At 53.5% G+C, this 27,432-nt stretch overlaps 1 protein-coding gene across 2 annotated transcripts in view; it reads left to right on the forward strand.

Annotated features, from left to right (window-relative positions):
• Nucleotides 1–4,889: 4,889 nt before the first annotated feature.
• Nucleotides 4,890–27,432, forward strand: part of Pax7 (paired box 7) — an 88,556-nt gene continuing 66,013 nt past the window's right edge. Inside the window, exons 1-4 of one of the 2 annotated variants that reach the window (XM_050150988.1) lie at nt 4,890–4,974; nt 7,366–7,601; nt 8,145–8,274; nt 9,060–9,194. In XM_050150988.1, the coding sequence (XP_050006945.1) occupies nt 4,890–4,974; nt 7,366–7,601; nt 8,145–8,274; nt 9,060–9,194 (586 nt within the window). The remainder of the gene's footprint in view (nt 4,975–7,365; nt 7,602–8,144; nt 8,275–9,059; nt 9,195–27,432) is intronic. The other variant, XM_050150997.1, reaches the window with a different exon arrangement.

The following is a 27,432-nucleotide window of genomic DNA, read 5'->3' on the forward strand; positions in this document are numbered from 1 at the left end:
CAGCATGTGCTTCCGTGCCTTGAGAGCAGCAATCTCTATGCAAATTGATTTTATTTTTCTGGGGGAAATGAGAATGTGAGATATAAAAACAATTGGGCTTCTTTCTCTTTCCCATTCCTGTCTGGGCGAGCACTTTGGTGTCTACACACCACACACACACACACACACACACACACACACACACACACTGCACCAAAAAGCATGCTTCCTTAAAGAGAAGGCACAGCTGTGTCCCCCAAGGAGCCTCTTCCAGTGGGGCTCCAGAGTCCCACCTGGGAAATCCAGGAGCCTCAGGGCCCTTTGTTCCGGGCTACTCAAGGCCTGTCCCGGTCCCCAGACCCACCCTCCGGTCTCAGCCAACCGCAGCATTCCAGTTTGTGACTCTGGCCCCTCCCATCCCAGCAAATGCATCAGGAGCCTCAGGAAATGTCAAAGATCCCAAACCAAAAGACCTATTTTTCAATGTGTCTTTAGCATTGTGTAAAGAAAGATGCCATTGGGTAATCACGTTCCAAAAATGCTTGCTGCATCCGAGGTGAAATAAACAGCGAATACTCCCTAGAGCTAAGGGTGCAACACTGGCGCGGGGTGGGGGGTGTTGGTTGAAGTCTCACACATCCTGTTGGTCATGTGTAGACCTGAGCAGCCAGGGCCACTGGTCCCCCAGCTCTTCAAACAGTTCATATTGGCTCCATTTCCTTCTCCCTTGCTTAATACAGCTCAGAGGGCTCCACTAAAACTTAAAAGGAAGACTGTTGATGTTGCTGCAGCCCTTTAAAAGGGGGAGGGTTGTGTGCAGAGATTCCAGACTAGGCTAGGAGAGGTGGACTTAGGGGACAACTGCCCAAGCGGGGACAGCGCTGGAACAGAAGTGGTTTCTAGGAGGATGAAGAGGATGACATGTATCATTAGACCAAAGGGAAGAAGAGAAGAGAAAAGGTGGAGGAGGGAAGAGGAAGGAGGGGAGCAAGACGAGGAAGAAGACAGGGGAAGGAGGGGAGCAAGACGAGGAAGAAGACAGGGAAAGGAGGGGAGAAGGAAGAAGAAAAGAGGAGGGAAAAGGAGAGGACGGGAGGAAGAGGAGGAAGGGAGAGAGGAGGAAAAGGGGAAGAATGGGAGAAAGAAAGAGTCTCTTCCCCAAGGGGTCCAGCCCCATCTGGACCAAAGGATTCTGGTCTGAGTTCCAGCCCACAGAGCAGTGGAGGCCGGTCATACTTCTGGAAACCATGGAGATGGGGAGGCGGGAGGACCAGACCACAGAGTCGGGGAGAGGAAACCCGCTGGGGAGGAGTCAGAAAGGCTTGGAGGAAGGGGGGGGAGGAGAAGAGGGAGAGAGAGAGAGAGAGAGAGAGAGAGAGAGAGAGAGAGAGAGAGAGAGAGAGAGAGACCCTAAGCACAAAGCAGACGAAAGGAGAGAAAAAACAGATAGACAGATGGTGGGGTGCAGAGGGAGGCTGGGACAGAAAAAGTGTGCCGAGAACCGAGGCAGAGGAAGGGAGGGAGGGAGGGGAGAGAGAGAGGGAGGGTAGGGGGCTAAAGAGAGCAGAACAGGGCAAGTGCAGGCCATAGCACGCAAGCGCACGCACACACAAACGCGCGCACGAGCACATACACAGCTGGAGCAGGAGTCCTGGAAGCCTCTGAGGCTCTAGAGGTCTTGGGAGTTGATTGATGACTTGGGAGGGGTGCATTGGGACCAGGGGCCAGCCAGGGGGACCAGTCGAGCAGGAGAGTTTCTCCCCGACCCCAGCTGTAGCCACCCATCCCCAGGTGAACCCCCCTTTCCCCTGCTGGATGTGAAATCGCCATTTCACCCCGCCACACTTCTTAATTGTTGCAAAAATCATTTGTGAAATTGGTCTCCAACAGGCAAGAACGGCCACGCTCATTCTGACAGACAACCCCGCTTCCTCCCCCCCTGGTGCCCACCCTGCCTGGGCTCAAGGGATCCCCAGCTGCAGGAAGGCAGCGTGGCCAGCGCAGGGCCTGAGTAGTGAGTCTCTGTGTCTTCCTCCCGGCGTCCTCCCAGCGTGTAGAGAGTGGAAGATCAGCTCAAGGGCAAGGTGGACCCCAACCACAGGTCTGAGGATGCCAACAGCATCCTCCCTGCACCAAGGTGACCCAGCTGGGTGTCTGTCTCACTTCACCTAGGCTCGGGGCTCCAGTTGCGGTATTGATAACAGAAAGACTGGGTCTAACAGCCCAGGTGGCAGGCACTCCCCCCCCAAAAAAGAGCCAATCAAAATAGCCCACCACCCTTTCTCAGACTTTGCTTAGAGCTATGCTTAAACATACACGGAATCTACAGCATCACATCCCTATTGAGGAACCCACATTTAATTTACCTATACTGACTCAGGACAGACCCCCCCCCACATACACACCTGCATATAAAAACCCAAATATGCCAGTGAAAGTCATCCATGAGTACACTGGGACCATGCCACCATATATAGAAGGGTACCTAAAAACCTACCATGCCAAGGGGTGGATGGACGGAAAGACAGATGACTGAATGAAAACACATCAAATGTGTGTATTCTATGTTTATAGAGAGATATACGGACATAGACGTGTTTATATAACAGTAATAAAAGAATTAATTTAATTAATTAATTTAAGAATTAAAGATGCCTAGGGTCTCAGCAAGTTTCCCTATTCCCTGAACAGACTATCAGCCAGAAACTCTGTCTCCCCATGTGGCTGGTGAAGGTTCCTGTGGCTCAGGCAACAGAGTCTAAAACTAAATGGCTTCTCCCCTCTCCCCATTCAATCCCGCAAGCAGGTATTTAACAAGCTTTCCCACAGGGCTCCCGTGCTCGGGAAAACCTCCCCCACCCCTCCAAAAAGTCTGAGGCTTCCCCCACGGTGGGGGGGAAAAGGGTCAGTAGCATGCTGAGAGGGGCAAAGGTCACAGGTGAGGAGGAGGGAAAGGAAGAGGACACATTGGGGCCAGGCGGCAGAAAGCACCCCCAGGCCAACACCAGACTGACCCCCTCTGCCACCAGGAGAGGGAGGGAGCGAGTTTGGGGGTGGGTTTATTTTATTGTATTTTACCTCCAGGGCTGGGCCAGCGAGGCCTTTTCCTGGAGTGTTGGGGGGGGGGTGCGGGAGGACGACACAAAAGGTCTCTAGTAGTGGCGTCCTACCCTGCTGCGAGGGCGTTTTCACCCCTAGGAATCTCTGTCCAGAGGCTGAGACCTGGTTACTCTGGCTTCAGAGAGCAGAGAATTGTGGGACCACTGACCAAACCCACACACACTCTGGATCGCCTGATTGGAGCACCCCCACCCACCGTCTACCAGTGGAGGAGTTGGAAGTTGAATTGGTACCAAGCTCTGCCCAGCCGTCTCCGCTCATCTCCCATCTGCCTCCCAGACCCACAGTTTTGACGGGTTAGCTTCCCAACACTTTACAACAACTCTGTAGTAAGGGGTGCTAGGTGGCGGCCTAAGAGCCAGAGAAGGCGGAGCTGGAAAGAGAGAGAGAGGCTGTTCTCAAGGTTTTGACAGATCCAGGTTTGCGACCAACGCGCTTAGGTGCGTCCTGCTGGGCTTCTCCGAGTTGCTAGGCGCGGCGCAACCGGAGCCGAAAAGCCCTGACCTCGTGCCAGAGATGTAAAAGATCTTTCCCCGAGAAGTCACCCCAATATGTTCCTCCAGGGAGGGAGTCGCTGTCACGGAAAGTTCAAAGTTAGCGAGCTAAACAGAGAAGAGGTGGGAACGGTAAACTCCATTTTTGGAGGCCCGAGACCCCAGGAGAGGACAGAGAAGCGCCCAGCCCAAGGCCGGCTTCCTACTCAGGGAGACAGCTGAGGACCCGGGCTGGGGAACGCGAGACCAGATCGTTTATCCCTGGACCAAACTTATAAGAAGTTGTCCCTACCCTCTCTCTGAGCAACCCCAGCCCCCCACCCCATCCTTGGGCTCTGCTCCCTCTATATTTTCACCAGCGGTTCAAATTATCTCCCTCCCTACCACCCCCTGCCAAGAGAAAGAGAGAGAGAGAGAGAGAGAGAGAGAGAGAGAGAGAGAGAGAGAGAGAGAGAGAGAGAGAAACCAGGTCGAGTTGGAGATCAGAAAGGAAGAGAAAAAAAATATCGTTGGCGACTTCTTTTCGTTAGCGGTCCCCTCTCCCTCCCGAACTGGCCCCCTTCCCTCCTCATGAATAAAAGAAAAGTCCGAACCTATCAGATCTCTCTGGCTGTCGCCTACTCCCTCCCCTCCCCTACGGTTGAACACTTTTGCACAACTTACCCAGCTGATCGCTCGCGCCCCCTCGCTTTTCCTCTTCTCATCCCCAACCCTGTCACTCGGGTCGCCTCCCCTTCAGCCAGAAACCTGAGCAGGCGCGCATCCCAGCTCCAGTCCTCCCGGGGACAGGGTGTGAGGAAGAGCAGAAAGAGGCGTGGAGTGGAGGGATCTAGGGGAGGAGGGAGCCCGAGTCAGAGAATAAATATATAAATAAAGATCCAAAGAAATCCACTCTGCAGCCTCTCGGCTCAGGAACTTCGTCCGGGAGCGCGGGAGCCAGTGGCCCGCAAAGCGCAGCTGGGGACCGAGAGCCCGGCCTGCAGGGCCCGTGGCTGCCGGTGCCACTAGGCTCAACTTCTGGCCCGGCCTGGCGGGCCGAGGCGGACTTGGGGTTGGAGTGTTTGTTTGTTTGAACTTCCTTGTCGCCACCTTCCCCTCCCCACACCTCACCCCCTCTGCCCAGCTTCTGGAAGGGGCGCGTCTGCAGCGGGGGGGGGGTGCAAAAGGGAGGGGGAAGAGGCTGGGGGGCGGGGAAGAAGAGGAGAGGAGAGGAGGATCGCAGCAGGGGTGAAAGGAAGAGACGCTTTAGTAAGGTTTCTCCAGCCGACTCTGGCTTCGTCTCCGGCGTGCGCAGGAATGGCGGCGCTGCCTGGCGCGGTCCCCAGGATGATGAGACCCGGCCCGGGGCAGAACTACCCTCGCACCGGCTTCCCTCTGGAAGGTAAGTGCGCACAGGAGGCTTTCACCGAGTACCCTGAGGGTTACTGAGGTGCACACCCCGGGGGAGCAAACTGTGAGTCTTCCAGGGCTCTGCTGGATCCGCGTGCGACCAGGGAAGTTTCTGCAGACAACACTAGTCTGTTTCTGCGTGGGTTCCGCTGACCCGCGGCCTGAGCTACTCGGGTCACCCGCAGCGGCGGGCCTTTCCCCGCAGGGTGCGACTCCCTGGGGAGTTTGCAGCTGCTGCGTTTGGCGTCCCAGTAAATTCCAGTTTTCCCCATTATTCTGATGCTTTGCGAAGTTCCCCGGTCTCTACGCAGTGTCGCCGGCTTTCTTCCCTAGTTTTAAGTCGGTACCCCTAGACTCGGGAGAGGGTCCCAACCCCTTTTATTTCGAAATACCAACAAGCGAAGCTCTATTCCTACCCTACCAAACTGTCCGCTTCCTCCAAAGCAATTTACAAATTGGCTGGGTTTTTTCGGCCCGAAAACAAACTAATTGGAAATAATACATAGTACCATATTTTCCCGCAAAACAAAAACAAAAACAAAAACAACTTTTTACTCGGTCTTTCTGAAGTCTGCAAATGTCCCGGAAGAGAAACTCGAGACAGAGAGAGGGTACAGCGATGTCCAATCCAGAGGACTGTCTTGGCGATGAAACGAATTCAGCCAAATTCTTCAGCCACTCGAGGGAGTAGAAGGGACCAGCAGGCGGTGCCGGGCCGGGAGAGGAGAAAGGGCCCCTTTGCGCCCCCTCCCTTTTCTATTTAAACTGATGGAAGGCTTTCAGCCAGTCACGGAAGGGTCATCTGACTTCCTCGGGTCAGGCAGCCCAGGGTGTCACAGGAGCGTTAGAAATGGCTTGACAATTTTATTTTTTAGTCGCCCCTCTTGTCATTGTGTGGGCCCCACTTGTGGGTGCGGGAGGATGGGGAGAGAAGGCGAGAAGGGGCGGTCTGGCAGCCTGCGATCTGGGGAGGGAGACCCCCCTCGGGCAGCGAGAAGCCGCCGGGTCCCCGAATTAGACGGAGGCGAGGAGAGCGGGCTGCGTGATCAAGTGTGCGCGAGCGGCCACGCAGGCGGGAGAGCGCGGCAGCCGGGGATTTGCCGGAGCCCTCTCCTGGAACGAATGGAAGCAAAACAGGCGGCTGAGGACGCACGAAGGATTAGGACAATATTTGCCCAACATGACGCAGAATACTGAGGAGAGCCGAGTGCCGGTCGCTAAAGAGGCTCTTGAATATAAAGTTGGGCGTTTGAGAGCTCTCCAGCGCTAATGGCGTATCCCGCCACGGAGACCGAGTGACTCTGGCTTGGCGACGCACGATTTCTGATTAAATCCGAGGGTGGCTTCAGATACCTACTTTTACAAAGAGAAATTGGTAGAGGGGGGGAGTAGGAAAGTAAGGAGGGGGCGGTAGGAACAGCTCAGCAGCCTGAGCCTTTTCTAGCCTCCTCCTTTCCAATTATTCTATCTGCTTTCTCTGCTTGGGCCGCTGTGAAATCGTTGTAATCTTCCAGATCTCTGCAGCGGCGAGTCCCCAAATTGCGGGTATCGAGACCGGATTAGTGCACCGGGTGCCCCCCCCCAACCTTCTGTGAGAAAATTGTGTAGACTTTGCATTAAGGCCTGCCTGAGTTCTCCCCTCCCCAGAACACACCAGGTACGCCTATCTTCCCTGTACACACACACACACACACACACACACACACACACACACACACAGAGTGACCCATCTTCATTGCAGCAAAGACTTCTGGGACCAAGTGAGGGGTATTTTGGAACTTGTGGTAATTGTGGCATGTGTCCCCGATTTGTCCCCAAACGAAATGGAAATGAAAACTTTGGGGGTGCTTGGAAGCAAAGGGAAATCCTTAAGGGATAGCCTGGGCTCTCTGAAGGCAGTAGGGGATAGAGCTTCAAGGTCACCAAGCCTCAAAGCTGTGAAGGCTTAAGGTGGCACAACCTTGACTGCTCAAGTCAGAGCTGCTAATGTTGGGGAGACCAGAGGCCTACTGATAGTGGGGTCCTGACCCGCAGGGTTGTGGAACTGACCACTAGCCTCATCCAGAGGCCACAGGCTTGTGACCTTAAGCTACAGCTTCAGAACCCTTTGCCATTGCCACTCTAGGCTTTCTAGTCTGTCCCTTCAAAAATCCACATCGCCAAAAGGTGTATCTTCATTTCCTGCAGTGTAGGGTGACTTCGAGGGACATACAAACCAAGGCTCTGAAGCCAGGGCCCTTCTCTTTCTCCCTGTAAGAGCCTCCTGGAGCTCCCTGTAGACCTTGGAGATTGGCTGGTGGGAGCCTTGGGCCTCAGCTCCCCCTCTCCTTCACTAACCTTGGTCTAAGTCACTCTGACCCATCATCTTTCCTCCCTCCTCCAGTGTCCACCCCTCTTGGTCAAGGCCGGGTCAATCAGCTCGGTGGGGTCTTCATCAACGGGCGACCTCTGCCGAACCACATCCGTCACAAGATAGTGGAAATGGCCCACCACGGCATCCGACCCTGCGTCATCTCCCGTCAGCTCCGTGTCTCCCATGGCTGTGTCTCCAAGATTCTGTGTCGGTACCAGGAGACTGGGTCCATCCGACCTGGGGCCATCGGTGGCAGCAAGCCCAGAGTGAGTGTCTTTGCCTCTGCGGCTGGCAGTAGACCTTCCCTAGTGTGGGGACCTTGGTTGTCACCTCTCTTATCTCATATCAACTAGCAGCCCTGGGTGTCTGAAAGCTTCCCATGGTACTAACTGTAGGAACTCCTCTTTAGCCCTGAGAAACTGCCCCATTATCTGAAAATTTGAAGGACGTGAGCGCTAGATTGTCCAAGACTTTGAAGCCGATAATCCTCACTGGGTTTCCCCCACATCTGCCCCAACACCGTACCTGCACCCTGGCCAGAGGAAATCTCCCTTCGGTGTTGCCTGACGAGGCAAGGAGGGAACACAGGGCTATGAATTAGATTTGATTTTTATTTTGTAACTTATCCCAGTGCCATCCGGGGAACCAGGGACAGTTTCCTTGAAAAACCTAAAGCCCTTCTTAGGAGGAAGGGTATGGCCACAGGAGCAGTCAGCCTGGCTGGGAGCTTTTGGGAGGTTGATACTAAAAGTATTTCCCTTCTCCCATCCCATCTCTCCATTCCGACTACCCCACCTCCACTTCTGAAGCAGGTGGCGACTCCGGATGTGGAGAAAAAGATTGAGGAGTACAAGAGAGAAAATCCAGGGATGTTCAGCTGGGAAATCCGGGACCGGCTGCTGAAGGACGGCCACTGCGACCGGAGCACGGTGCCCTCAGGTGAGAAGGCAGCTGAGCCGGGGGCAGAACAGGCAGGGAGTCCGGCTGGCTGGAGATTCAGCGTTTAGGGCTGGAGGGTGGACAGGGGAAGGGGAGGGGGGTGGCACCTGGGAGGAAAACAGTTAAGCATAGAAGTGGAGCGAACACAGCCGGAGGACTAGAAGAAGAAGGGGAGCGGAAAGTTGGAAAAGGAGAGGTTCAAAGAAGGGAGGGAGGTGGGAAGAAAAGAGGGAGGAAGGAGGTGAGGATGCTGAGTGGAACTGAAAAGAAGTTAACCTCGAAGGTAGGGTTCCCCTGAGCTTTGGGAAAAGTGATCTGGAGAGACACCTGCCCCAGGAGGGTTGGTGTTCTTGCCGCCCCCACCACCATTTACCCCTCTGTTTTGAAGCTCAAATCTCAGACTATGCTGTGATGGGGGAAAGATGCTCAGTTTGTTTCTGACTGTATAATTTTGTGCAAGATTGCAGGGCCAGGACACACCTGCATAGCTGCACCGAAGGCTGGGGTACTCTGAGTGGCACTAAGGCAGTGGGCTTGTTGTGAGTGCATGCAGGGCACGGGGTAGGGTCAGGCACCTGGTGAGTGTGCAAGGAAGTGTACTGAGAAGCACTAGGTGGGTGCTCTGCAGGCTTACCTGGTCGTTTGCACGCCGCAGGAGTGACCTAAGTTTCCTAAGCTGCCGCTGAAACAAGCCTGAAATGCCTGGGTGCCAGAGAGCCCAGAATGGGCCTCCTGGTCCTCTGCCCCAATAACTTATACTCTCCCTTTTGCCTTTAATTTCTGAGGTTTAGTGAGTTCGATTAGCCGAGTGCTCAGAATCAAGTTCGGGAAGAAAGAGGACGATGAAGAAGGGGACAAGAAAGAGGACGATGGCGAGAAGAAAGCCAAACACAGCATTGACGGCATCCTGGGCGACAAAGGTAAGAACCTGCCGTGGCCCGGAAGCCGCAGGAGACCACGTTTTCCCCAGCTGGTGGTGAGGACCTGTGAGGATTAACCTCTGCCACAGCTGGGACGGTCGCGGAAAAAAAAACGCCGCAGGTTGCAGGCGCCGGTCCGCGCTTTTGAAGGCTTTACGGTGCTCCGGTGGTATATCCCTCCCCACCATGCCAGCCCAGGGGAGCCGGGATGCGGGGTCGCACAGTCGTGCACCCTAAGCTGTCACTCTTGCCCACCAGCCCACAGCCTCTGCATCTTCCGGAGCTGGCATTTTGGCGTCGATCAATTATTTATAGAAAACTTGGGCAAGCTTGCGGGGGAGAGGGGTAGGGAGGAGGGCGAGGAAGGAGGAGCCCGCCCGGGGCTCCCTAAATGAATTTGTTAACCAGACCCGCACACGCGTTCTAAACGGTCCCTTGAAACCCCGCCTGACAGCTGACTGACCGCTGCAATCAATAAAAATTAGCGCAGGCCGCGTGGGCCGCCTCTCAGCCCCGCATGGCCAGGGAGGAGCGGAGGGCACTCAAATGCTTTCCTCTTGGCAAGCACTGTTGTGGCGGGGGCTGGAGGCCAAGTTCCTAGATGCCAAGGGTCGGCGCCCCACACTCTCTGCCCAACCTTAGCTAGGCTTCCCTGCGCCGCCGACTCCCTCGCTCCGCTTTCTCTCACCAGCTGCTAAAGCTGAAGTTTATCTTTCAAGTGCCTGCACCCTGGTTTGGAGAATCCCGCTGTGTTTCTGTTTCTGGATGAGGAAGTCTTCCCTAGTCACCCCTCCCGTAGAAGTTTTCTTGTCTTTGTTTTAAGTGGGGCCAAAGTGTGCGAGTGTATAGGAATAGGGGTGGAAGACTTCCGGAATTACAAAGACTGACCCGGAGGTGGGAGGGGGGGGAGTTGGAACACACATGCCAGGGAAGCAGAATGAACCCCAAAGACAAGTGTCTTTGGGAAAAATGGAGGACGTTTACTAAGGACCCCTTGTTGCCCTGAGAGTTCTTCCAGAGGTTTCCCAGCCCGACCAGTCTAGGTCTCTCTCTGGTTCATCCCAACCTTGAGGGTGAACGTCACAGACAAAAGCCCACTTTTAAAGACAAGTCCCAGAGTCGGAGATCCACCCCCACTCGCCCCCATCAACCCCTACCAGCTTGTTCAAGGTGGGCAGGGGGATTGAGAGGAGGCAGCCCCCCTTTTAGAGCAGCCTCTTGCAAGCTAAGAACAGGCTGCTGACACTCTGGGGGAGGGGGATAGAGGAGCTGCTGTCCCTCCAGGGACAAAAGGGGCTGTGAAGAAAGGGAGAGTGCAGAGCCCGGTGCCCTGCTGTGCCCAGCCTGCCAGAGGGGCCTAGAGGCCAGACTCAGGAGGTAGCCTCTGCTCCACCAAGTAGCCACTAGATTGGCCATTCTGCCCAGAGTCCTGGAACTCCTTCCTGCCAGCACAGGATTTATCTCAGTTTATCAGAAAGACAAATTGGACTTTTTTTTTCTTTTTAAAAATCAGTCTGCTTGCTCCTGGTGGGCCCTGAGTCAGAATAATCTTTCCAAGGTACATGCTGCAGACCAAGCACCTCTAGGAGCTAGCCCCAGGAAGTAGGAGATTCGAGTTTGTTAGGAGATAGCTCACGTGTGTGTATGAAAGACCATGCATCTAGTTCAGTGTGTGATGAACCGCCAAGAAGTCGCTGACCTCTGAGAAAAGGAAGAGAAAGAAAAGGGCTTGTGTCTTGGGGAATCCCTTTGGCTCAGAGAATTCATGGGCCTCACGAAAACCGGTGAGCCAGCTGCTTCGCTGGAGAGAGGGTTTCCCTGCCAGAGACCCAGGAAGCTTCATGTCTCCAAGGGTTTAGAAATCAGGCTGGCCCTTCCAGATGGGGACAGCTGAGAACACAAGTTGAATGCGGAGCGCAGTAAGAATGAATCAGCTTTGCGGGAGGCTGGTGTCCTGACAGATCCCCTGACAGGGTTTGAGTTGTTGTAGGAGTCTGAGTGGCTCTCAGGGTCTCTGGATGGCAGTGTGGGTGGTGTATGCCTACCTACGTAAGTCCCCAGTCTGAAGAGGCAGAAGTCACGGAGAGGCAGTGGTGGTTCAAATGAGAGGCGGTTTTCATTCTGAACAGACTTGGTGTCTGGTGTGAGCCCTGGCCAGTTGGCTGGCAGGCATTTGGGGACTGCTCATCTCTCCCCGAAGACATCAGTTTCCCCGCTGAGTTAAAGCCCCTCCAGCCGGCACTCGGGTTCTGGGAGTTCAGAGAGGGCCCAGACGCCCGATTTACCCCCTCCCGTAGAGAGAGAGCAAGGGGAGGGCTACACACTCACAACTTTGTTTTGGCTTCTTGCTTTTTTGACAAATGCTTTCTCCCAGGGTCGCCCCTCTCGTGGCGGGGAGCCACCAAAGAGGGGTTTAAGAGAGCTCCTCTTTAAGCGCTAAAGAGAGATCCCTCCCTGAGTCCGTTTCTTCCTATCGTCCGCTTGGCATTTAATAACGTTAAGACTTATTAGAGCTGGTAATGAAAACTGAGGCTGCTGAATAGGAAGCTGTGTTGGAGAGGGGTGTAATAGCTTCCAGGCATGGTAAGAAACTATTTATCCGCAATCAGTCTTCACTCTCAGAGTTTGAAGCACAAACGTTAAGTTGAAGGGTTTTAAAGCAGATTAAATTGAGCTTTTATTTCTCCGCACTTTCATCTCTGAACGGCTCACTCCTGCTTCCCTTGGGCTGATATTCATGAGACTGTGGGCTTTTTTCCCCCTCTTTCCCTCTTACCCTAGTTAAGACTGAGTTATTAGGATTGTTGCTGGTGAGAATTCTCAGGACTGCTGCCGGTAGGGGCTGCGGTCTCACTCAGCTTACCTGGGGAAGGTGGGGGGACAGTTGGCACCTTTGACACAAAAGGGACACCCTCCTTTTCGTCTCTCTCCCCAAGAGTCAGGGGGATGGTAGTTCCGAGAGCTGGCTTGCTAGGGATCTGAGCAGAGAAGGCAGAGGAGGGAAAAGATTTTCCCCCAAGAAATTGATAAGGGCATGCAAAGAAGGGTTGTTGCCACCGAGAGAGAGACAAGGTAGAGAGAGAAATAGTAAATTAACAATAGCTTCACAACCTGCGGCCAAAGCTTCAGGCAGCTGACAGTGCTCAAGCAGAAGCGGCAGATGAGCACTTCAGACATAGGATGGCTCTCTAGGCTACAAGGCCCAATGAGGTTATAATTAACATGAAACACTCAAAAGTTACTGGGGGATGAGAAATTGTTTTCCCGTGCAGCCGGGAATATCGATGGGTGTCAGGGTCCAATGGGAAAGGTGTCCGGGAGTGTGAAAGGCCGTAGAAGGCTAGGGAGATGGGGAGGGTGGGGACCAGGGCTTGATTTTTCAATCCAGAGCCTTGCACACGCCAGGCAAGCACTCACTCTCCTCCCACTGAGCTACAGCTCAGGCCTTAGGTTTGTTTTCTTTGCATTTTCCCCTTCATTTGTTTGAAGAAAGGCAAACTTACAGGTGTGGAGTGGGAGATGATGGGGAAGGATGGAGAGGAGGCAGAGCCCGGAGTGTCGGGTTTAGACACTTGTAAAAGGAGGTGGGAAACAATTTAATTTGGCAGCGGCGATGGCTGCTAATGCGGTTTTCGGTCGTTTGCCGCACCGGAGGAAGCTGTTTTGATTGTGTGTACAAGGACCTGCCAAATTTAATTAGGCTCCGGGGGAGCGAATGAATGGGGAAGGGGGGGGCAGGGCTCCTCTCAGTCCACACTTCTTCTTTTCTTTTTTTCTTTCTTTCTTTCTTTTTTTTTTTTTTTCCACCCCGGAGACTTCACACCTGGAAGGGTGGCTGTTTGGGGAGATAGGTGAGAAGGGGGTTGGGAGGGGCCTTGGAGAAGAGGGCTGGGCCGAAAAGGGACCTAGTCGGCCCATTTATCAGGAGACGATCTGCATTGATTTAAACCTACAACTTCCCTCCTCTGTAAATGTGTGTTTAGAGAAAGGTAATTGACACTCCAGCAAATCAAAGGATTACCCCGGGTTGGCAATCTAATCAAACACAGTCCAGGCGGGATTTGAGTCTGTTCAGAGGAGGATCAGCTTCGCATAATGGGGGCTCCGAGGAAGATAGGGGTGTCAGGCAATTCCTCGGCTTTAGGCAGCACTCCGCAGCGGACGTGGAGGGAACAGAGCAAGCGTGGGAGGGGGCCCTGGAGGCCCCAAGGCCCGGTGGGGGAGGGGGCGCGGGAAGGTCCTGGAGGAAGGGAACTCCTAGCGAGGGGGTGAGCCCACACTGCGCTGACAAGACCCCCCCATTCCCCTGAACCCTAGACGAGAGTGAGGAGGAGGGAGCTGAGACTAAACGACACTACAATGGGCGATAACTGTTACAAAGGCGAACACGCGCTCGCACGCTCGCAGCCCCGCATCCCGCGGTAAATAAAGTCTGCAAACTGCGCTCCAGATAAACGGGTGCCTAAATCTAGTGTGACGGGCCAGGAGAGAAGAGACAGAAGGAGATAAGACTGGGGAGGGGCGAGGAAGGAGCGTAATCTAATAGAAGACATTCAGAAAACAAACTTTATAAACAAGAGAACCAGCGAGTGCCGAGAGTGCGAACCTAGCAGGGTAGCAACTGGCCGCTGGGTCTGGTGGCTGGGGTTGCCTCTGGGACTCTGGGGATGCTGCTGGGATGCAGGAGCCCCGCCCGGGGTGGGAGGGGGCGTTCAAGGAAGAAGCCCGGGCCTACAGAAGTTGCTGGAGTCTAGCAAGTGGGGTCCCCCGCTGTGAGGACGCGCGGGTTCTGTGTTCACCTCCGGGCACGCACCCGCAGCGCAGCGGCCATTTCAAGGCGTCTGTACCTAAAAGATTCGTGTGCACAGAGTGGCAGTTAAAGGAATTAGATATTTACCAGTTTGAAATAAGCCTGGCTAAGAAGAAGAGAGAAGAGAGAGAGACACACACACACATTGAAAATATGAGGCTGGGGGAAGACTTCAAACGAATTCATCATTTGGAACGGTGAAGGGAGATTTACCAGACAGTATTGGGAAGTTATTTAGATATTAATAACACATTTTCCTGAGGCGCGACCACGGCAGCCGTCTGCGCTGCTCTCCAAGCTATTTGGCTGGGTAAAATATGGGCGTCTCAAATGTTGGGAGGCGATAAGGCAATCGGGCCAACCCTGGTCCTGAGTCTGCATCGCAAGAGCGTTAAACCCGGATTAACCTCCCCCGCCCGCCACCCCTCCCCTTTCTCAGCTTTCCAAATTTTTGAGTGGAATTTACATGGAAGGGTTTTAAAGCACACACAGCAATGGCCACAAGGCAGAGAGGTGATTCTTGAAACTTTTATTTTTATTTAGGAGCCTTTTTATGAAAACAGTTGTTACACATTACGTTATGTATCAATGTTACAGAGAGCACAGAGAGAGCGGCCCCGAGTAAACGACGGTTCTTCCCGAAGTTGCGATATGCCATTAGTCCTTGGCCATCAACAAAGTTAAGGCGGTCTCACCTGGGGTTGAGGGCATCTTAGGATATAAACCCGTAAACTAACAAGCTCAGGACAATCGGCCTGTGAGGAGCTTGAGACCCCAAAGGGAAGGTTCTCTCTGGGGCCGGGAAGGCCTGACTAGAAGGGTGGGGGGGGTGCATTCCGGGAATTCCTGAAAAATAGCTACATCCCCTCCCACTCCGCTAATGGGGTAATTAGGAAACCCAGTTGGGGACCCAAGGTGATTGGAAGAATGAGATGCCCCCCTAAGTTTCTGTTACCCGGGGCCCTCCCTCTCTTTTTCCGACCCCTAACTCCCGCTGAATGTGGGGAGGAGGTGGAAATGGGGTCAGCACTTTCTGACCCGCTCTGTTGGGACTGGCCCCACTGGGGTCAGGCCGGGGGAGGGAGGAAACTCGCCTTCCCAAATCTAATCAAGGCAGAACGGCGACCTAAGGGGGAAGCTACACCATTAGTAGCTAGATCTCTCCATAACTTCAAACAAAGTGGGGTTGGGGAGAGGCGAGACCGGGATGCAAAGAGTGGGGAGAGCTAGGGAAAGGGGGGGGGTAGACTCAACATGCGAAGGGGTGGGGCCTTCAGGAAGAAGAGAAGGGGTCGAGGGCAAAGGGGAGGTGGGGGCCAAACGAAGGGGTGTGCGGAGAGAGATGTGAAGGCGGGGTCAACAACTTAAGTCCCGGGGGAGAGAGAAAGCCTCCGACAGACCCAGGCAGTTTCAGGAGGGATGCGGGAAAATTGTGTGTGCCCCAAATCCAGTTTCGAAGTACCCTAGAGCTTGTGTCTGGTCCTTTAGTGCGGCAGCGAGTTGAGTTCGGGCGGATTTCCAGGGAGCAGGAGGCCGCCGCAGGTCTTTGGAAATCCATTGCTGCCATGAATTGGCCTAGTGAGCCCGAGGTCTAGGGTCAGCTCGGTGGCTTGGTTGCCAGGCCTTGGAAGTGCGCGAAGCCTGAGTCCCAGTGGAGAGTCAGGCAGCGGCGGGATGGAACCAGAGACCAGAGAGAGAGTCTGCAGAAGGGCGCGATCGTGGAGAGCCACGCAGGAGAGACGACTGGGAGTGAAGTGTGGGGACGCTAAGCAGTTCCAAGGATAGATAGAGAGGGGCGCAGGATAGCAGCTGGAAGGACAAAAGGATGCAGTAGCCGAGAGGCAACCCGGGCCCGCGAGCGCGGCGTGCTACAGAGCTAGCGGGGCCGGACGGCGGGTCGCAGCGCTTTTGATCCTCGGCGTTGGGTGACACCAGTACAAAGGCGGCTCATCGTATTACCGCGCGGCCCGGCGGCTTCCCGGGATCCAGCCGCTTAATTAGAGGCGAGCGCGCCGGGTTGGTGGGGCGGGGACCGGGGCGGCGCGCTGTGACCCAGCGCTGGGCCTCGGCCAGCGGTGCGGCCGTGAGCGATCCCCCACCCCCACCCCCGCTCCAACCGGGAGCCCGGCTCTGGCCTTCCCGCTTAACTGTCCCACTGCAAAGTTCCCGGCGACAACGCCTAAGTTATCAGCTCCAGGTTTTGGTTTCAGAGTCAGAGGAATCGGGGGGGGGGGGGGGGATGACGGTTACTGAAAGACTGCGTCCTAGCGCACAGTGAAGACTGAGTGCTGCCCTGGGTCCTGTTCCATCCACCGCTTATCCGCAACTGGGTGTTCGTGGCCCTCATACGGCCTGTGCTCCAGGGCCCCAGCAGCTACCAGTGGGCGAGGCTGGAGTACCAGGGAGGGGCAGAATGCACCAGTCCCCAGTCCCCAGCACACTAAGTCTTGCAATTTACAACACGTCGAGGAGTCTCGCTGCACCTGGGTTTTCCATGGACAGGGATTTACACAAAGGTCTCTATCATTTGAATGGGATTCTGGAGCCACTTGCCAGTCAGGTAAAAGCTAAACAAACCAACCAAGCCTTTACTGGAGTCCATAGGGGCAGAGTTTTAAATACTGAGTAAAGATGTGCCTTGCTCAGAACGCCACTGCTACAGTTTTTGATGATCCCGTATTCTTTAAAGAGCCCCAGTTTCCCCAGAATGAAAAGATTCCCATCAAGGGCAGGAGGAGAGTGAGAGCTAGCTGTCTGGCCTCACTTCTCTCTCTTTCCAAAACAGCCAAATGCCGGGGGACCCAAGTAGTGTCTAACTAGTCTTTCTCCAAAGCAGCCTCTCGGCTTCATGATTGGAAGGGTCTTTTCAATTTTTTCATGTATTTATTGTTTGTTTGGGAATTAGAATGCATATGTGGAGGTCAGAGGACAATTCGCAGGAGTCCGTTCTCCCTTCATCATGTGGGTCCCGGGATCAAACTCAGAGCATCAGTCTTGAAGGCAAACCCCTTTCCCGGCTGAGCCATCTCACTGGTCCCTTCAAAGATAAGTGCATATGTGATGTCCCCCTTTCGTCCCATATCACAAAAAAAAAAAAAAAGGAAGGTGAGAAAACTCTGCCCCTGAGGAGTAAATACATATGAGTCTCATCATTCATTCTTTAGGACTTTTGTTAAGCATATTTGAGGGACCAGGCACAGTGTTAAGCGCCTAAATTATACTCCAGATACCAGGTCCCTGCCTTCATGAATTCTGATCCTGGCAGGGAGAAACAGACAATAAGATAAACACTGCGTGCGTGCGTGAGCGCGCCTGTGTTCAAGTCTGCCCGGGAGCACACAGCAGGGTGTGTTGGTGCTGCCTCTGAGTGGAGCAAGCAGCCTCCCCGTTGACCTTTGGAGTTCCAGGCATCCGCTGGCCGGCTTTCTGCATTGAGGGTTCAAGGCAATGGTGGAGGGAGGACCGAGTCTCTTGCCGTCACTGAACTCTTTGTCTGAGGGACCAAAAGACCTGAGATCAAAGAAATCCCGGCAGGACAGAAAAAGGGGGTGGAAACAAGAGAAGTAGCTTAGAAAACTCTAACCTGAACTTTTCTGGGGTCCCTTTGGGGGAAGCCCCAGCTAGTGGGCTGGGATCCTTCTGGGGGTTCCTCTCCAAGGCCTCAGCGGGGATGACAGGTGATCAGCCACGCCTCCGGATGTGAGTTTAATTTCAGACAACAGGTCTTTAAGGAGATTGGAGAAAGTGGAGCCCAGCCTTCAGAGGTGTTCTGTATGCGTGTGGAGGTGTTGGGGAGTGTGATGTGGAGTTGGGGGGAGGTGGTGGTGTCTGGGTTCAAGCTTCCTGGAAGTCAGGAAGCTGTCTTAAAGTCTACCTTGGGTTTATATGAGCTGCATAGACATGAAATCAAAGAAAGCTGGAGTTTGCCTCCTAGGCAAGTTTTGGGGTTGATAGGGATCGGGGAGGGGGGTTAGGAAAGTTTTTAATCTTTACTTCCTAACGGAAGCTTCCAGAAGTACCCCAATCCCCTGCTTTCTCTTGTGATTACAGAACCAAGAGATTTGGTATACTGAGCCCTTCCGCTCTGAGTTAAGCTCCTGACTCCACCCCCCATCCTTGTAATTTCCTTCTTCGACAGGACTTCCTGGATTTGCCCTTTCCGGGGCCCAAAAATCCGGTAGAAAACAATAAATTCCAATGGAGGAGGGGGGCTGCAGCTGGAAGGCACCTTGGGCTTCAGCTCTGGACCTACCCTGACCTGGGGGCCAGTACCCTTCCTCTCATAGTCCTCCTGCTGACCCAAAAGGAACAGGAGTCAGTCGGAATGCCCACCCCTCTAGTGAACTGCCCCTATATTTCACGCCTTTATTAGTGGGGCTCTAAGAAGACCGTAGGAAAAGAGACTGTGGAAGTTTATTGAAAGTGGGAGACTCTCAGTGTGTTCCAGTTGGGACATTCCTTTATATAACCAGATGGGGCTACAGTGAGGTCTCACCAGAGCGTGTCCCTAACCAGGCTGCAAATGGCATTTTGCTCTGCTCCCCAAGGACCCGTTTCTCTCGCTGTTTGGTGGGTTCCTATCCCAAAAAGTATAGCCCCTGGCAGGGAGCCTTGCAACAGCAGTGACTTCCCAGTCAGCCATGGCCTCAGTTTCCCCGCCTGATCAGCTGCTTTGATGAGATGCTCCGGACTGGAGAAAAGTCTGGGCCGGTAGGGGGAAAGCTCCCTGGAGCCTGTCAGGGAGTCCCAAGCGGTGGAGAGGCCCTGGCTCCTCCTCCCCTCAGTCGCCAGCCTGTTCTCGCCTCAATGGCCACTTTAGAAATACAAACAACTTTAGAAATAAAGTAACCAAAATCCCAAGGGGCTTTGAAGCCGCGAATGCCTGGTGGCGCTTTGCTGTGGTGTGGGCCAGACCCGGGCCTAATCTTGCTTTCATTTCCACCGGTGGCTGCGGGGGAAGAGCTCCCGGCCTCCGGGCCCCTCAGGAGGCTCATTAGGCCACAAAGAGCCCCCATTATCCCGAGAAGAAAACGGGAAGGGGAGGCAAGGGGGAAGCGAGGGGGGGGGGGAACAGCCTCTGAGCCACTCTATTGACTTAGTTGATGAAGTCAAGAGTCGCACACAGCACACACGCGGGGCCTCGAGGGGCGGGGGCAGGCCCACAAAACCCCCAACCAAATGGGAGCAGCCAACCCCTGCCCCCCCTCCTCCGGTTACAGGTTACAGGGATCTTTCTGCTAAGCTGCTTTAGGGTGACTGCCCAGGGTGGCCATCGAAGGCCTAGGACAGTAGGCCCCACCAATCTAGACCTCAGCTTGTGGATTGATGGGACGGTGGTGATGCCTGCCCCCCCCCCCGCCGCTCCCCGCCCTGTGCTCTCTGCTGATTGAAAGTGACACCCAGGAGGGTCCATGGAGGAAGAGGATGCTGAGAGATCCTGGTAACTCAGAGAAATTTCTCTGAGACTCCATGTACTTTTTTTTTTTTTTTTTTTTTGGACAGGATTTTCTCTGTGTAGCCCTGGCTGCCCTGGAACTCGCTCTGTAGATCAAGCTGGCCTCCAACTTAGAGATCCACCTGCCTCTACCTCTGCCTCCCATGTGCTGGGATTAAATTCAAGTATTCTTGGCAAATGGCAGGAGGACATAGGTCTCCAGATGCTGGGAAAAGGAAAAGATGACACCATATAAAGCCAACACAAACTCCCAGATTCCTCAGCATCCTTCTTCCTTCAAGGATTCCTTTAAGAAGCAGAGGCCCTCCTCCATGACTTTGGCATGTGGGCTGTGACTCTACAGCCATCATCCAAAGACAAGTAGGGGGGAGGCAGGACCTGGACGGATGGCCACATCCTTCCTGTCTACAAACCTGAACCAGGAAACGTGATAGACTCAGGGAGCTGCCCATCTACAGAGGACCAAAGGAGAAAGAGCCAGCTCCGACAGTTGCACCTAATTGCAGATGAATGCAAAGACCTTGGTAGCTCTGTCCCTCTGCAGGTAGAGGCTGGGCAGCTAGGTGGAGAGAGTGAGGCCAAACACTGGGGACCAAAAATGGCAAAAATCTGTCCAGATAGGCGTGAAGGAGGCAGGGAAAGCTGAGTGGCAGGACTCCCCTTCTCCCTGCCTCTGTTCCCCCAACCCACTGGGCCTGCTGCCCATAGCATCCTTTCCTGTACCTCTGTACCCTTGAGACAAGGTCCATGTGACCCCTGCAAGGCTGAGCCATGATGTGCAGGCGTGCTCCTCTTCAACCATTCCTCCCATCCCAAGAGACTAAGCTTGTCATGGTGGACTGTGCTGGGGAGGTGCTCCCCCAGGGACCTAGCTGTAGGCTCCTCAAACGCTGAGCTGGAGACTTCAACGTACAGCTTATCCTAAGGGCAGTGGGGAGCCTCAGAGAGATGGACTGAGCAGGGAATGTATTGGAAGGCGTGGAGCTTGATGCTGTGACCCAACCAGATGGGAGTAGACAGCAGAAGATGCATAGAGAGGTGGGGGACCTCCCTGCTGCTGCGGAGGGAGGGAGGAGGCAGCTCAGTCCCTGAGTCCTCCTTGCACTGGAGGCTCCACACCTGGGGGTTTTCCTCTTCAGGCTGGGTGGACACAGACTTGTTCAGATCCCAGAGCTCATCACTTCACAGGGCGAGGTTGGAAAAAGTGACAGGAGTGAGACAGAGGAGAGACAGGTCACAGAGATGATGGGTTGAGGGGCAAGATCAGCAAGCAGAGGACAGGGCATGCAGATGGCACTGGGTGAAATCCGCTCCTTTCTCGTCTCTGCAGACTCTTTGTGTTGAGTGTGACACGTGCTTGAATACTCCACTGAGTGGGAAACTGAGGCAGAGAGGTGGTTGGTGTGGAGGAGTTACTCTCTTCTGTGTCAGCTAGACCCTAATGTCCTTGGTTTTCAGTGGCCTGGAGGGGGACCCAGCCCCGCTCCTCTGTTTGTTTGGGCTGGACAACTGAGGCCCACCACCCTCCCCTGTCTTTCATGAGCCCTGGACCTTCTTCAGTCCCAGGGGACACTATAGCTCCAATAGGCACCCCCACTAACCGTTTAGTATGTTAACATCCCCAAGTATCTTATGAGGGCTGAGACTAGACAGATGTCTCAAGCATGGCCTCTGAGAGGTCTGTTTTGTCACCCTGTGAAAGACCCAGTAAACAATGGGGACATGAAGCTGGGAGGCCAGGTGGCCACAGACTGGCAGGAGTTGGCAGTGGATAGAGTGAGCCCCTTCAAATCTCTGGTCCTTGGATCTCTTTGTCCTAACCATGGCCAGGCTCAGCCCGGTGGTTTTCAAGTTGTGTAGGATGAATACACGGAGCTCCAGCTCTGCACAGGTGTGCACTGGAGGGGAAGATACCTGAGGCAGACTTGCTGGGTCTGGTGGAGGGCATTCCAGTGAGGCTAGGCTTTGTCCCAAGGAGGACAAGCCAGGCTGCTCTCCAAGGCTTCTCTGACAGGGCGAAGGGGGTGGAGGGGAAGCGGTTTCTCTGGGAATCAGAGCCTGGGGCTGTGGTTATTGGTCCTCAGAGATAAGGAGGTGATACTTATCTGGTGGTGAGTGAATCCTCTCCCTTTCTAGTCCCCTGATTAGGGAACTTTCTCTTTTGGCTGTGAGTCTTAGGCAGGGCTCTTTTATGGGCCCTGGTGTCTGGCTCTCAAGTTTGCCCAGCTTGCTGTGTGACAAAGGCAAGAAATCGCCCCTGGGCTTTACTGGTGATGGTGGAGAGGGAGTGGGTACCAGCAGTGTGGTGCATCAGGACATTTCTCAAGGGTGGATGAGGCAGAATGTGCAGAATGGAGGCCATCCAGTCAGCAAGACATGTGTGTCCCAGGTCATTTGATGTCCACCAAGGTTGAGAGTCACTGGCCTAGTATAAAACACGGTGTATAGATAAAGAAACAGAGGCCCAGAGAAGGGGAGGGGGGGCTTGGTAACTGTCACAGAGCAAGTCAAGAGCATCTGAACAGAGCCAGAAGGCTAGGTCCTTCTTCCAAAGTCGATGGGTTCCTTGTCCTTTACACATCACTTGTCCCTGTTGAGAATCTGCTCTAGCGGGGGACCACAATCTGCTCTGTCCTGCTGCTCCCTGCTCTAGCTTGGTCCATGGGGCTGGCCTCCTAGGCAGTGTGTCTCCATCTCAAGCCTATTATATCCCTGATCTGTGGTTTTCATTCTCTCTGTCCCCTGTCTTGGCTTTCCGACCCAGCCATTGAGTCACACAGACAGGAAGGGACTGGAGCAGAAGAGGCACCAGGCCTTTAGGGGGGCCTGGCTAAGATGAGGGGAAAGACTGGAGGATGGTCTGTGTGGGATGGAGCTGACAGGAGGCCAGCTAAGTGAGGGATTCCCAAGTCAGTGCATACCAGTCACTGGGGGTTTTGAAACAAACACAAACAGAATTCCCCCTCTTATGCATTTAAGGATTTACAACAAAGGTGATACATGCTTGTGAAATTGTTTTATTTTTCATTATTTTTCTTATTATTTATTTATTTATTTATTTTGGTTTTTCAAGACAGTTTTTCTTTGTATAATGGTTCTGGCTGTCCTGGAACATGCTCTGCAGACCAGGCTGGCCCTATATTCACAGGGATCCACCTGCATCTGCCACTTGAATACTGGGATTAAAGGTGTGCACCACTACCACCACACTGCTGGAAATTTTTTTTCTTTTTTCTTTCTTTCTTTCTTTCTTTCTTTCTTTCTTTCTTTCTTTCTTCTTCTTCTTCTTCTTCTTCTTCTTCTTCTTCTTCTTCTTCTTCTCCTTCTCCTTCTTCTTCTTCCTCTTCCTCCTCTTCTTCTTCCTCCTTCTCCTTCTCCTCCTCCTCCTCCTCCTCCTCCTTCTTTTTGAGACAGTTCTATGTATCCCAAGTTAGCCAGAAATGTACTGTGTAGTCTAGGATGGTCTTAAGTCTCTGATTCTCCTGCCTGCTCCTTCCAAGTGCTGAGATTACAGGATCACCCCACTCAGGTCATGCAGTACTAGTGACTGAACCCAGGGCCTCACGCATGCTGGGAAAACACTCTACTAACTGAGCTACATCCCCAGCTCCTATGGATTTTCAAATAATAAAAACTATTAACTAGGGCTGGAGAGATGGCTCAGTGGTTAAGGACACATGCCGCTTTTGCAGAGGACGCCCCCTCCCCCATTCAGGAGCCACACAGTGGCTCTCACAACCATCTGGAAGCCCTGTTCTGGGGGACTCAGACACTGTCTTCTGACCTCCACAGACACCAGGCACACAGGTGGCGCGCACACACACACACACACACACACACACACACACAAGGCAAAACACTCGTGCACATAAAGGAAGAGAAATTAATTCAAAAAATATTTTAAAATATAGAAATTAATGTTTAAGGGGTCACCTTTGGGTCCATGGGTAACCTTTCAGGGAAGAACTGACTGGCGTCTCTCTGCATGACTATGACTGTATGTATCTGAGTGTTCCTTGTAGACCGGGAGCTGGATGAGGGTGTAAAGGGGACCATGTCAGCTCACTCTGTGACCATAGAAGTGTGGACCATGAACCCCAGGTTGAGTTCCTAATGATCTCTGTATGCTGCTGCCCCAGGGAGCATCCTTGGGAATTGTTTCTTTGTTTGTTTTCTCCCCCTGGGCCGCTTGTGATGTTCCAGCTGTACCCTTAGCTTGGCCAGAGCTCAGCATCCCTAACAGGTTAAACACCCAAGTCCGAACATTTGCAGGTGTTTGTCCTCTCAAATCAACCCCCCACACACACACCTAAATGTCTCCCCTCCCTTCCCCCTCCTGCACCTGCCCCAGCTTCCGCCTCCTCTGCTTCAAAGCAGCAGGCTGGGCTTTACCTGCCTGTCTTTGAGAAAAGCAGTCAGGCCTGAAAGGGGAAGTGGTATTTTAGGAGCTTAATTAGACACAGGACAAGAATGGAGGTTAGCGCTCTGGTTGGGCCAGAAGAGATTGTTGGGATTAACACCCAGGTAAACCTATCAAGGCCTCAAGACTTGCTGGCCTCCTGGCAGCAGGCCACAGGTAGCAGGAGAATCCTGGGCAGCAGAAAGCCTGGGCCAACTGAGCTGCCACCCCAGGAACCATACTGGGAGGGATTAGGAGTCACAGTGATGTGTGTTGCAAGAACACCCCCCCAGCTGTCCCATCCCCCCTCCTTTCCCTCGAGAAGACAGAGTTAAGAGACATCATTTTATTCTGTCTAGAGATGTGGAGAATACGTACTGTGGGCGGGTCAGGGCTGAGAGTGTAGGGATGGAGGGATGGAGGGGCAGGACTCCACTTCAGGTTTTTCCACTGGGGAAACTGGCAATGAGCTGGTCCACAAACTAGGAGAGACTTGCAAAAGGTAGAGATAGGGCTGGAGGATGGAAAGAAGGGATACCAGAATGCAGAGCTAGCAGATGCTTGTGGGGGAGGGCTGCGGGGGCAGCAGCAGTTTGACCTAAGACCTGCAAAGCAGGAGGGAGGCAGACATACATTGAAGATACCAACCAACCAAGCAAGGCGATAGTGTCTGTAATCTCAGACCTGACTGCTGAGGCTAGAATATCACAGCATGGGGAGAAGCCATACAAAACAAATAAAAACCTACAACCGACTCTATACTTTAACAGGAGTGAATTCTCCAGGCCCACCAGACAACACTTGGAAGTAGGAATTATTACAAAGCCCATTTAGAGATTCAAAAACTGAGACATAGTGATCCCACTGGGGCAGGACCTTCTTGATGGGCACCCATGTTCAATGGGACCGCCTTTAACTAACCTGAAGGACCATGCTGAGTGAACCGGTCTCATTCAACCAGCCAGCCTTATTATCTGTCAGCTGATAAAAACAGAAAGGTTCATTCATCCACCTGGTGTCACACAGCTAGAAAGAGGCAGAGCCAGGAACTAATAGACGTCTTTCTATTGTGGCATTGGCTTTTCCACAGGCATGCAACTTTGGAACGTTCTTCAGAAATTCACAGGGTCCTGTGTCCTTGGAGAGTGGCTTCCCTGTCTCCTCCTGGGAAGGGGTTTACCTTTCAGGGCAAGATTCCTGGAGAGCAGTGGCTGGCTCCTTTTTCTAACGGAGTTCCAGCAGGTGGTGTTGCCAACTTGCTGTCTGTAATCCTAAATCAAGAAACCTCGGTGGCCTGGAAGTGTGTTGGATGGGTAGAAGCAGCAATTCCTGTTGTAGCCTTTGTTAACCTTATACCTGGCCTGGGCTGAGCTGACCTGGGTTGTCTGGAAGCCCACAGCAGGTGTCTCTGGTCTTCAGTGTATGTGTGTGAAATAGCCTAGCGTGTGTGCCCGCTGCTGCGTGCACGTAGGTGTGTGACTGCTGCCGCCACGCGTAGGGGTGTAGCCATGGGTATTGCTATAGAACAAAAGAGGTGTGTGCCATGTGACTTTGCGGAGCCCACTCTGCTGGGTGTAGGCCTGTAGATTTGCCCACGGCCCCATTCATAAAAAGGAAACGGGACAGAAGAGCCAAGTCAGTTTTGTGAAAGCACCTAGCTGTGAGTGGCTACGTGGGGACTAGAAACCAAGGCTGGCTTCAGAGCCTGGCCGCTCTACTTGGCTCCCCAGGGAAGATTTAAGTGACAGCAAAAAGTTTAAAGGAGCTGGCAGCATGCAGGGGCCCCACTGTCATCAAGGAGTCTGGAGGACATGTGTGTGTGTGTGTGTGTGTGTGTGTGTGTGTGTGTGATCACATGCATGCCCCCTCCTCATTCTGGCCTCAGCTCCTGCCCATTCCTGGGCCCCCAGCCCAGCCCCGTCACACGAGGGCCTTTCTTTCTGGGGATTGCAAACGCGCCAAAGATTAACGCCTGCAGCTGGCTGCAGCCTTGAACAATGGAAAGACCTAGGAAGTGAAGGAATCGACAGGGGAACACAGAGCCCTGTCCAGTGGGGCGGGTGGGTCACGGTCTGCCCGCTTGACTCCAAGTGACCCCAACCGCCTGCCCTTCCCCCAGCTCCAGCTCCAAGCATCAGGCTGGAAGCATAAACAGTCTGCATAGAAATTCTCACTCTACAGACTAGACTACTTTGCACAAGTAAAGCCTTCCTCTAGAGATTGGGGGTAGCGGGGGGGGGTGCTAGAGAAGAAGGGGAGCACCCTTTCATCCAGGAAATAATCAACTATTAGGGAGGAGCCAGGTGTCAGAATCCCAACTGGGGCTTTCTACCCAACCTGTTCTACAACGACAAGATAAGCAGACAATCCCAATCAGACTTAACAGGCTGAGGTGGGAGAATGGCTAGCCTGGGCTACTAGCAAGATTCTAGGGGCTGGGAGGGTGGTGATGAGGAGAGACAAAACCAACCCAGCCAGGTACACCGCTCTTCTCCTTCCCGTATCTCCACCCCTCCCTTCAGAGACAGCTGAAATAGCTCTGGCTACTTGAAAACTTCACCCTGCCCTACTGGAGGGAAGGAAACCAAAGTGGGAAAGGCCAGGGGGTCATCTGCACTGACTTTCAAGGCAGTGAGGGTGAGAGACATGGAGGGCTGGACATGTAGCCTGGAGCCCCAGCACCGAAATAAATGAGCTATAAGGTGAGCAGTCTGCTGACCGGTGGCTGGGGGAATTTCTGGGTGCAGACCTTCTTTGGCAGCTGACTTCTGTGTGACAGGCATAGCCTTCCATCTCAGAGCCCTGAGAAGATGCTAGTGATCCCATTTCGCAGATGACAAAATACAGCCCCCAAGAGATTTAGTCACTTGACCCAGGCCACAGGGACCGGGAAAGAGACAGAAGAGCCATTTGATCCTAGCCTTTCTTGGCTCTGGGTTCAAGACTAATACCTCACTGGGCATGGTGTTCAGCCTTTAATCCTAGCACTCAGGAGGCAGAGACAGGTGGTTCTCTGTGAGTTTGAGGCCAGCCTTGTCTACAGAGTGAGTTCCAGGACAGCCAGGGTTACAAAGAGAAATCCTATCTCAAAAACCAAAACTGAACTAAACCAAAACAAAAAGGTAGCTATCACCTTTGTGTATGTGTGTGGGGATGGGATGGGGTCAGGAAGAATCCATCAATGGGAGAACTGACGCCTGGCTGGCGTCTACAGTGCGGCGGAGATTTTAGCTCCCAATCCAGAGCCACCTATGTCTTTCTTGAATTTGGACATTACTGACAAATTCAGCTATGTTCTTTCTTAGCTTGCAAACCCTTTTTCACCGCCTGCAAACACCTTTTTGGTCCTTCCCATAGCACACCAAAAAGGAAATAAAGACACTATCTGGGTGGAAAACAATGCCCCCCCCCACACTTCTCGTAGCCAGATGTGGGTCTCCTTGGATCAGAAACAAGGGCTGTGGCAGGTCCCAGCCCGTGACTGCAAAGCTTAGAAATGCAGGTGGCGAGTCCCCTCCACAGATGAAGCCACTTAATTACCACGCAATCAATATGCAAACAAGTGCCAAACTGG

The sequence above is a fragment of the Alexandromys fortis genome, unplaced genomic scaffold (genome assembly GCF_014885135.2).
Source record: "Alexandromys fortis isolate MF-2015 unplaced genomic scaffold, M_Fortis_MF-2015_v1.1 scaffold_26, whole genome shotgun sequence".
Lineage (NCBI taxonomy): Eukaryota > Metazoa > Chordata > Mammalia > Rodentia > Cricetidae > Alexandromys > Alexandromys fortis.